Below are 11,207 nucleotides of genomic sequence, written 5' to 3' on the forward strand. Positions count from 1 at the left end.
CTATTCACATGGTAATGTCAGGGAGATAAACTGGAGTCCAGGAGAGAGGCTGGTTAGGTGTTGAAATTTGCAAGTCTTCAGTATACAGTCGTGTTTAAAGCCAGAAGACTAGATGAAGAAATGATGAAGAAAGAAAATATAAGACATCTACTCAAACACTGAGTTCAGGACACTCCAAAGTTTAGAACTAAGAAAGAGGAGGAGGCTTCATCAGAGGGCACTAAGAAGAAGTGGCCGGTGAGGCAGGAGGAGAATCAGGAGCACGGAACCCATTATTTCAAGGAGAGAGTGTCTAAACTGTACCGAATGCTGCTGAGAAACACAGGTGTGGACAGAGAACGGACTCTGAGGATGAACTGTGTTCATGGCTTTCCCTTTTATTCTGGGAGAAATACTGAGGTCAGAGACTCTGCAGACTCATCTTTCTCACCCCAGGCCCTTGGAGGCCTGGTGCACAGCAGATGTCTTGGCCATATGCATGGAATGAATGAATGAATAAAAGGGCACTGGGCAGCAGTGAGACGTGAATGAGCCACAGACTGGAAAGTAGTAGCTCTGGCTTCTAGCCTTGGCTATATTTCTAACTTGTTTCTTCTGTTCCTGGTCTTAACATCTCAGAAGGAATCAGCCTCACAATGCTTTCAGCCAGGGTCCGAGAGACTCTTGGGACCAGGCTGGTGTTTCTGTAAGTCTTGGGCTGGATGTTCAACTTGTGGATGAGGAGAAAAGAGGCCCAGAAGTGCACCACAATTGATGTTGGGTTTTTTGTGGAAATAGGGTGTCTTACTCTTGGTTTGGGGCTTCCCAGGTGGCGCTAGTGGTAAAGAACCTGCAGGAGACATAAAGAGACATGGGTTTGATCCCCGGGCTGGAAAGATCCCCCAGAGAAGGAAATGGCAACCCATTCCAGTATCCTTGCCTGGAGAATCCCACGGACAGAGGAGCCTGGTGGGCTACAGTCCACAGGGTCTCAAAGACTCGGACACGACTAAGTGACTTAACATGCACACACACATTCTTGGTTTGAAGGCCTCCCTCCTATCTACGTTCACTGTCCATCTCTTGTCTTTGCCAACTATATTTGCTGTCTTCCTCATGCAGCTTAGCCCTGCGTGGACACTTGCTTGGTTTCCCCAGTGCATCTACTGTCGCCTGATGCCTCTGAAGATGAAACCCTTCCTGTTTCGCTGAAAATGCTGGGGGTTGGCATGAGTGAGCCTCTTCACCTGTCTCTCACTCTTCCCTAGCTGCATCTAACATGTTTGCTTATCACCTCCTCCCCTTTCTGGCCTGTTCATCCAGCCCCTCTGCTCCATGTTCTTCATAAGTCACCTCTCACATCCTCATCTGTCATGAGCTCCAGCCCTAACTGTGGTTATGTGTGTGCTAAGTCACTCAGTCATGTCTGACTCTTTGCGACCCCATGGACTGTAGCCCTCTAGGCTCCTCTGCTCATGGGATTCTCCAGGCAAGAATACTGAGTGGATTGCCATGTCCTCCTCCAGGGGATCTTCCTGACCCAGGGACTGAACCCTTCTCTCTTCATCTCCAGCATTGGCAGGCAGGTTCTTTACCAGCAGTAGCGCCAACTGGGGTTAGGAGCACAGATATTTTCACTGTCTATCGAATCCCTCCTCAAACCTTTTAATTTGCTTCCTTACGTCCTTTCTGTACAATGGTAAAAATAATAGCAACACAAAAAGTTTACAAATTTACATCTCCCAGTTCCCACTCTCTCTCCCTCAAGCTTCTAGAAAGAGTTAGCTACATTCCCCATCTATTGTTTCTCACCTCCTATCATTCAGTCAGAAACCTTGCAAACATGCCCTCTTTGCTTTTGACGAGGTAGCCAGTGAGGCCCCTAGCATTCGACACAGGGCCGCTCCAGCTCTCATCTCAGGCTCCTCCCTTCCTGAGGCTCCCTCTCCTGGGGCCTGGCCTCCATAATCTCCTCAGAACTCTCCCCTCAGCCTCCTCTGCTCTTATGCTACAAGAGTGCTCCTCCCCTCTGAAAGCTTGAACTGCCAGCAACCCTGATGGTGTCCACATCTTCCCTCCAGTCCAGGCCCCACTGAGCATGGGGCTGGTCAGACACTCGCCTCAGGCTTGGAGGGTGACTGGAAAGGCTGAGACTAGGCCAGGGCCTTGGGGACAGAGGGCAGTGAATGGAAAGATTTTTTGACACTTTGTAGAGGGGATAATCAACTGAGAAGGAAACTGCTTGGAGGTGGTGACTGAAGGTTTCTGGCTTGGGTGACTGGGTAGAGGGTAGGCCATGTTCTGAGGTGGGGAAATTAGAGGGGAAGCCACTTTGTAGGTGAAGGTGTCAAGCTTAGTTTTAGCTAGGTTGAGTTTGAGGCACCTCACAAAAGAAGATGCCCGACAGAGACTGGAGAGATGGGTGGGCACCTTGGAAGAGATGCCTGGCTGGGGACGTGATGGTAACTGAAGCCTGGGACTGGATGAACTTTCTGGAGAGAGCATGTAGACCAGAAGCACTGGCCTAACTACCTGTGGGCTGTGGATAGCCGACCGCCCAGGTGCCCACCATGAGCAGCCCAAGGGGCAGTTCTCCTGAAGGGCAGTGTGGGTGGCAGCCAGACGGAGGAAAGAGCTTGTTTCTGGCAGAGAAGAAGCAGGGATCATGGGAGAGGAATCTGTCTTGGTGCCAGAAACTCAGAGAGGGCATATGACTTGTCATGCGCCCCCAGGGCTGCCCCCCTTGTGGGCTCAGGGCCACTGCTATCCCAGATGACCAGGAGGGATGGGAGGGGTCCGAGTGCTGGCAAGCAGGGCCGATGTTGGCTCTCTATCAGCAAGAAGCTATCCCGAGTCCTCAGCCTGGAGTCTGCAGTCTCCCTGGGCTGGCCTTGGCCTCCTCTGCCTTCTTCCTATAAGCAGAGCTCACTCTGTACTCTGGGTCCCGCCTCCCACAACAGTGTCCTCTACATCCCTGCCATGGACAGGACCATTACTTCCACTGCTCCACCCCAGTCATTCAGCCACTGAACAGGTCTCTACTGAGTACCACTCATGAGCCAATGTTCCAGCCCCACTTCAGCTTCAGGCTTCCAGGAGGCCAGCCCTGAAAGCCTGCTTAGTGCAGGTGGCCCCAGCTTTGTTTGCGTTGCTTGGAACTTTCTGTCACCATGGTTGGTCACCTCTTGGGTCCAAGTGAGGACACAGGGATGCCAGTTCCTGTCCCTCAGGTGCCCTTATTAGCATCCTGGTGACGCATTCCCACAGGGAGCAGCGGGTGAGAGGCTCTGAAGCTGCTTGTTATTACCACTCACCACAGAGCTTGACGTGCCTGCTGTCACCATGGGGACCGCTTCCGAAGCTGGAGAAGGCTGGGCTCCAGTAGGAGCTCCAGCAGTTGGGGCCACCGGTCATCCGTGGGGTATGCTTATCCTTTCTGAGCAAATCTGGCAGGGCAGCCTCAGTGGGGAAGGGCTGTCGCACCCTCCCTGACCCTGTGCAAGACACATTTGGAACACCAGGTCTCTCTTCTGGACTTTTCCTTTTCAGGATGCTCCTTCTTGGTCTGTTTTGTGGCTCTCTCCTCCTCTTTTCAATTCTTAAATGTTGGGGTTCTCCAGAGATCTTCCTGTGTGACCTCGCCCACTTGTTCTCCCTCAATCTCCACCCCCAATGGCTTCTTCCTTCTCTTGGGCTTCATCTGTACTGTCTTCTCCAGACTTCTCCACTGCACATCTCTCCACCTCTCTGCTCCCTCCAGGCCAGCCTCCACTTAGCAGTCAGAAGGCTCTTTCTCTAATATAACACTGTCCTTGTCATCCTCCTGCTTAGCCCTTGCAAAGCTCCCCATAGCCCAAAGGAGAAAGTATTCACTTGTACCACTTCTTATAGAGCCCGTGGGTGCTCTCCTTTCTCTCGTCTCACCCTCAGTCCCACTCACTGTTTGTTCCTCAGCTTCAGGGTGCTTGAAAGAATGTGACTGAGGCTTAAAGGAAGGACCCCCAGAGTCCATGTCCCTGGTGCAGAAGTCAATGGGAGGCAGGACTCTCACCTGAGGACAACCAGAGAGCTGAGCAGGCAGGTGACAGCTTCTTTGGGCCAAGGAGGTACATCTCCTCTCATGGGGCAGGAATTCGGGGGCAGTGACTAGTTTGGAGGTGCTCGGTGGCTTCAGTCTCTGCCAGATAGCTGCAAACAGGGTCGCTGGAAGATGGCTAAAATAGGTTTTTTCTTGTTTTGTTTTAGCTTGGTTAGTTCACGTGTCAGAGAATTCATTCTGGTAAAAGAAAAAGAAACACACCCTGCAGTTTAGCACAGTTTGCCTTTTAAATAACCTGTCAGGGTGGAGAGAGCACCAGCATCTTGCCCTGTACCACCATAGCAGTACTGCAGGGAGCCGGGGTTCGCCAGCTGGGCCCTGGTGCTGTTCTCAGTGCTCACCTGAGCTTCCTATGTGGGTACTGGGGTCTTCTGCGAACTTTCTTTCGGCTTCTCCCTGGCAGGTGAGGGTCCTGGTTGTACATGGAGGATGACAGAAAAAGCCAATGGCGTGAAGAGCTCCCCAGCCAATAACCACAACCACCATGCCCCTCCTGCCATCAAGGCCAATGGCAAAGATGACCACAGGGCCAGCAGCCGGTGAGTCTGTTGAGGCTGGACCATTTCAGAGATGGCCTTGAGCCTGCTACTTCCTCCCAGCTCTGCCTCATTGTCACAGAGTAAACAATCCTTGGCTCAAGTGCAGCCTCTAAAAGGACCATGGGATTTCTAGGTTATCTCCTAGGAAGGGGGAGGGCTAATAGGATATGAAGCATGCACAGAAACAAACAAACAAAAAAAGCCTTCAGTCAATACTGCTCCTTCCTCTGTAGGCCACAGTCTGCGGCCGATGATGACACCTCCTCAGAGCTACAGCGACTGGCAGAGATGGATGCCCCCCAGCAGAGGAGGGGTGGCTTCCGCAGGTGAGTCTCACCACTGCCCTGCTACTATCCCCTCCCTCCCGTGGGGCCTGTCAGATCATGTGGTCCTCTTGGTCCCAGGGGCCTTTCTAACAAGAGCTCTAGGAAGCCCTGTCAGCCCTGGCCTAGCTCAATTTTTCTCTCTAGAGAAAGCTCCTGTCAGCAAGTTTGGAGGGGCTGGTGGAGGTTTCTCTTCAGACTTGTCTGTGGCAGTATCAGGAAGAGACTGTCTTCCCAGCAGAGGGGCTCAGGTGGAGGGCTCTGAGGTCTCCAGCCAAGAGTTGTAGTCTCCATGCAGAAATCAGAAAGCCTGAAGCAATCTTTCTCCTGACTTGTCCTCCCTCAGCACCATCTCCATTTTACCCCAGAGATGCCGTGTTTGTTCTTCAGAATCGACAGAAATGACACCTCCTACAGGAAGTCTTCCCAGAGTAGCCTCTTCAGGCTGCTGGGCTGAGTCACGCCCAAGCCCCATCCCCTGTCCTGGGCGTGGGTCCTCTCTCCAAAGCACAGGTCTCTTATGCCTCACGCTCTCTCTCTCTGCTCTAGGATTGCACACCTGGTGGGGGTCCTCAGAGAGTGGGCTAACAGGAACTTCCGTGAGGAGGAGCCTAGACCTGACTCATTCCTTGAGCGTTTCCGGGGGCCTGAGCTCCACACCGTGATAACACAGCAAGGGGACGGCAAAGGCGACAAGGACGGCGAGGGAAAGGGCACTAAGTATAGCAGTCCAGCCTGAGGGATGGGAAGGGCCCCAAGCATGTGTTGGGAGGGCTTGGTGGGGTTCCTCAGACCACAGCCAGGGAGGCCTGCTGTGCTTTCAACTCTAAAATGTTCTTTGGTCTGTGCCCAGAGTCTTTCTAATGGCCAGTGACTCACTGGCCACGGGATCCCCTGCTGGCTCCTCTCACCTTCGCCACCAATTCACAGAGCTTCTCCTGCTGCTCAGGAAGCAAGGGGCAAGGGCACGTGGATGTGGGTGGGAAGAGGACTCAGCCAAGGGTGCAGAGGAGGGTGCAACTAGAGAGTGCTGTGGAGCCCATGTCAACCCCAGCGCCCGTGTGAGTGCACAGTTGGGGTGTGAAGAGGCCATGCTGGAGGCTGCCTGGCTGGTGGTGGAGGGAGGAGGCCCCGAAACAAGTGAGCAAGACAGAGGGAGTGGGGAGGCCAGAGAAGGCAGGTCTGGAGGGCCTCTTCTTTGAGGAAGGAGTAGGCGATGGGGGATGTCTGGCCAGGCCGACATTCCCTACCTCTGACCAGTAGAGGAAAAGCGCTCCTGCCAAGGCAGGACCCGGCATCTGGAAAAGTCATTTGGGAGCTGGAGGCCAGACCAAACAGCGGGGACGGGCAGGAAGCACATTCACTCAGAGGCCCTCTCTCTTCCCAGGAGGGATGTGGGGACCTGCCCTGAGCCCTCATCACCATGCTGTGTAAGTCCCTTCCTGGGGCCCGAGGCCTGCCTCAGTGACAGCACTCTCCCTCACACACCCTCTTGGCGAGAGGCCTCCAGAGAGCACAAGAGGCAATGGGCCCATGTAGGGTCAAAATCAGAAGAAGGCTGTTTCTTACCCACCAAGCTCTAGTTAGATGCCCAGTGCCAGGCTGTGGCTTTCTCATAGATGAGGCCCTAAGAAAACCCATGCATCACCCTGGGCATCCTGCAAGGCACTGCATTTTCAGGGTCCTCTGGCCTCTGGGAACCAGGGTGCTGCCACAACAGGGAGCTGGTTCCCAAGCCTGGTCTCTGTGTGTCTCCTCAGGAAGAAGTTTGAACTCTTTGTCTTGGACCCAGCCGGGGACTGGTACTACCGCTGGCTTTTTCTCATTGCCTTGCCCGTCCTCTACAACTGGTGCCTATTGGTGGCCAGGTGAGCAGAAAGTGGTCCGGGAGGGGGTGGCCTGAGCAACCTGGTCCAGCTGTGGACACAGAGCCCACGCTACCTCAGCCATTCATTCACCAGAGGTTTAACTGAGCACCTAATGGGTGCCAGCCTCAGTGCTCAGGGTTAGGGACCATGTGTGAACAAGGCACACATGGTCTCTGCACTCCTGGAGCTCTCAGGCTTATGGGAACACTGACAGTGAACCTGAATACGCCAGTGCTCAAGCCAACTTCAGGGACTGGAGGCAGGGAGCTACTGATACTAGAGAAAAGGCAGTCAGGGTGAACCTCTCTGAGGAGGTGGTGCCTTAGCTAAGACCTGAGTGATGAGAGAGGGTCTGGAGGACTGCAGGTAAAGTGTTGGAGAGGCAGGCGCAGGCCGGCGCTGCAGGCTTTGTGCACCAAGGAGGGGGCTGGGTTTCATTCGAAGTGTAACCAAGTAGTCAGAGTAAACTGCTCCTATTTTTGACTTGTACACTCACTGAGTCATCCTGGATTCTATCCCTTCCTTTGCCCTCTCCCGTGGCCCCTACCCACCCAGGCAGCAAGACTCAATTCCTCCTAACACTCTCCTGCAGTCTCCAACCTCTCTTCATTCCCACTGCCTTGAGTCTAAGCCCAGCTACCATTCTCTCTCAGGTGGGTTGGCCAGTGCTCCATGTTGGGTTCTCAGTAGGTGTGTGTTGAAGAGCCAAACATGGAGGCTAGTCAGCTGTGTATTGTGGGCATTCTTCCAATGACTCATTTTTCATTCAACTCACTTCTGTTGAGCACTTGAATCCTGGGCTAGGATGTGCTCTGGGCTAGCACATGGGGCACCAGGTATGTTGTAATACTAAGAGGTGGTCTCTGTCTCCGTGGAGCTCACAGTCCAGTGGGTCAGACAGACAAGTAATGTTCAGGAGCAAAGTCTATGTATAATAAGGGTTGGAGTAGGAGTTACTTGTGAATCCGTGTCTTCTGGGCAGCAGACTGACTGTGACTCATCAGTGCCCCTGGTGGCCTTCCCAAGCTCTGCTTGTGGCCAATCAGTTTGGGGACTTCAAGAGTCATTGGATGGCTTTGAGGGTGAAGCCCAGCACTGTCTTCCTGCAGAGCCTGCTTCAGTGACCTGCAGAAAGGTTACTACATAGTGTGGCTCGTGCTGGATTACGTCTCAGATGTGGTCTACATCACAGACCTCTTCATCCGACTGCGCACAGGTAAGTGATAACTGGGATGCACAGGCAGCAGCATGACCCCTGAGTCCAAAGGCTTGAATCCAAATTCTCAGGAAATCCCCTTGGCATGGTGTTAGCCTCAACTATCTGGCTGGGACACAGGCTGATGCCTTTCCCTCTTTGAATCTCAACTTCCCTACATGCTCAGTGAGTTTTGGATCTGAGGGTGATTTCTTAGGATACTTATGGCCAGCTATACTGTGTGAGCCTCCTATATACCCTTCTTGGGAAGGAGGGTTCAGTGATCATATGCTCCTTCCTGAGCATTAGTCTGTTAGGAGGGACGGGTACGAAGTCAGAGGTGATATACATTGGCTTGTGTCTCCACTAGGTTTCTTGGAGCAGGGGCTACTGGTGAAAGATACCAAGAAGTTGCGGGACAACTACATCCACACCATGCAGTTCAAGCTGGATGTGGCCTCCATCATCCCTACAGACCTGATCTATTTTGCTGTGGGGATCCACAACCCTGAGGTGCGCTTCAACCGCCTGCTACACTTTGCCCGCATGTTTGAGTTCTTTGACCGCACTGAGACACGCACTAGCTACCCCAACATCTTCCGAATCAGCAACCTGATCCTCTACATCTTGGTCATCATCCACTGGAATGCCTGCATCTACTATGCCATCTCCAAGTCCATCGGCTTTGGGGTAGACACCTGGGTTTACCCCAACATCACTGACCCTGAGTACGGCTACCTGTCTAGGGAGTACATCTATTGCCTTTACTGGTCTACACTGACCCTCACCACCATTGGGGAGACACCACCCCCTGTAAAGGATGAGGAGTACCTGTTTGTCATCTTTGACTTCCTGATTGGTGTCCTCATCTTTGCCACCATTGTGGGAAATGTGGGCTCCATGATCTCCAACATGAATGCCACCCGGGCTGAGTTCCAGGCCAAGATTGATGCCGTCAAACATTATATGCAATTCCGAAAGGTCAGCAAGGAGATGGAAGCCAAGGTCATTAGGTGGTTTGACTACTTGTGGACCAATAAGAAGAGTGTGGATGAGCGGGAAGTCCTCAAAAACCTGCCAGCCAAGCTTAGGGCTGAGATAGCCATCAACGTCCACCTGTCCACACTCAAGAAAGTGCGCATCTTTCAGGACTGCGAGGCTGGCCTGCTGGTGGAACTGGTATTAAAGCTCCGGCCTCAGGTCTTCAGCCCTGGGGACTACATTTGCCGCAAAGGGGATATTGGGAAGGAGATGTACATAATCAAGGAGGGAAAATTGGCAGTGGTGGCTGATGATGGTGTCACTCAGTATGCCCTGCTCTCGGCTGGGAGTTGCTTTGGAGAGATCAGTATCCTTAATATTAAGGGCAGCAAAATGGGCAATCGGCGCACAGCCAACATCCGCAGTCTTGGCTACTCTGATCTGTTCTGCTTGTCCAAGGATGATCTTATGGAAGCTGTGACTGAGTACCCTGATGCCAAGAGGGTCTTGGAGGAGAGAGGCCGGGAGATTCTGATGAAGGAGGGCTTGTTGGATGAGAATGAGGTGGCAGCCAGCATGGAAGTAGATGTGCAGGAAAAGCTAGAACAGCTGGAGACCAACATGGACACCTTGTACACTCGTTTTGCCCGCCTGCTGGCCGAGTACACGGGAGCCCAGCAGAAGCTCAAGCAGCGCATCACAGTTTTGGAAATCAAGATGAAGCAGAATAATGAGGATGACTACCTGTCAGATGGGCTGAACAGCCCGGAGCCACCTGCTGAGAAGCCATAATGGCTTAGCCCAATTGCCCTTCCAGCCTTGGCCTTGACCCCAGGGCTGGAAGAGCTGTGTAGGTCCCCACATATATATGCATTACCACATCCCCTTGAATTCTCCCAGAAGCCTCTCTGCTGGAAGGTTTAGGGCTCGATCATCCAGAAGCCCTCCTCCAAGTCCGACTAACAGCTAATCTTGTGCAGGTCACAGACTGTGCTTAGCTTGGCTTCCAGAAGCTTCAGCCTGTCTGAGTTTGAGGAAGAAAGAGAAAAGGAGCAGCTCTCCAGGCTCTTTTGCATCTGGTTACCTCCCACTTGGTTCTTTTCTGTGTTCTGAATATGTCCATTTCCCTGCAGCAGTACTTAGTTAGAACACTGGCTGCAGACACCTAGCACTGGTCCCAGTGTCCTTTTTCCAAGGCAGGCAAAAGGTGTGGAGGGGGGAAGGGAGGAGATGCTCACTCCAAGTCCTGCTCTGCTGATTCCTCTGTCTGCCAACCCAGAGTGGGAGCCCTGTGGTCTTCTCTGGACCAGGGGGAGGAGGATGCTCCTGGTCTCCAATCCACCCCAGGGCATGGAGTGAGGAACTAGCAGGTGGCCAGCAGGCAAGGCACCCGGAGAAGGCAGTGGGCAGGAGTCTGGCCATCACCCCTCTATGCAGAGCATTTCTCAGGAGGCCCTGAGGCTGATGGTGGGTGGATGACTCTTCAAGTTAACATCTGCAGTAGAGACACTTACAAGTTAATAAATTCCTCTGAACTCTTTGTGGTGATTGCTTCACTCTGCTATTAAGATTCTCTCCCTTCCTCCCTCCCAACCCATCTCTTTTCCCCTTATTTCTCTCTTCCCTTACCCAAGACTCTGCCTGGAATCCCCTCTGCTGTTTTTTGCTGCCTGTATAAGCCCTACTAGGGCTTCCCTCATAGCTCAGTTGGTAAAGAATCTGCGTGCAGTTCAGGAGACCCTGGTTTGATTCCTGGGTCAGGAAGACCCCCTGGAGAAGGGCTAGGATACCCACTCCAGTATTCTTGGGCTTCCCTTGTGGCTCAGCTGGTAAAAGGACCTGCCTGCAATGAGGGAGACTTGGGTTCAACCCCTAGGTTGGGAAGATCCCCTGGAGAAAGGAAAGGCTATCCACTCCAGTATAGTCCATGGGGTTGCAAAGAGTCGGACATGACTGAGCCACTTTCACTTTCACTTTAAGCCCTACTGGTCCTTCTGTACTCAGCTCAGGTACCACATTTTGGGAGAAGGTTCCCTTGTCTGAATCAGCTTCCATACTAGGCAATCTTGAGTCTAGGCTCTAGGCTGCTCTAGGCTGCTCGTGAGTCTCAGTCCTGGCTCTTTATCACACGGTGGGATCTGTTTTGATGCATCTGGTTTCCACTGTGGGCTTTCTGTGGGCAGGGCCGAGACAACCTCTCTCACTGCTCTGCTGGCAGCCTTG

The 11,207-nt window shown here is 52.9% G+C and overlaps 1 protein-coding gene across 1 annotated transcript in view; it reads left to right on the forward strand.

Moving 5' to 3' along the window:
• Window positions 1-9,776, forward strand: part of CNGA2 (cyclic nucleotide gated channel subunit alpha 2) — a 47,218-nt gene extending 37,442 nt beyond the window's left edge. Inside the window, exons 5-10 of the mRNA XM_052663343.1 lie at window positions 4,482-4,617; window positions 4,851-4,943; window positions 5,490-5,660; window positions 6,701-6,808; window positions 7,918-8,024; window positions 8,374-9,776. Coding sequence (XP_052519303.1) covers window positions 4,482-4,617; window positions 4,851-4,943; window positions 5,490-5,660; window positions 6,701-6,808; window positions 7,918-8,024; window positions 8,374-9,776 — 2,018 coding nt within the window. The remainder of the gene's footprint in view (window positions 1-4,481; window positions 4,618-4,850; window positions 4,944-5,489; window positions 5,661-6,700; window positions 6,809-7,917; window positions 8,025-8,373) is intronic.
• The last annotated feature ends 1,431 nt before the right edge of the window (window positions 9,777-11,207 follow it).

The sequence above is a fragment of the Budorcas taxicolor genome, chromosome X (genome assembly GCF_023091745.1).
Source record: "Budorcas taxicolor isolate Tak-1 chromosome X, Takin1.1, whole genome shotgun sequence".
Classification (NCBI taxonomy): Eukaryota; Metazoa; Chordata; class Mammalia; order Artiodactyla; family Bovidae; genus Budorcas; species Budorcas taxicolor.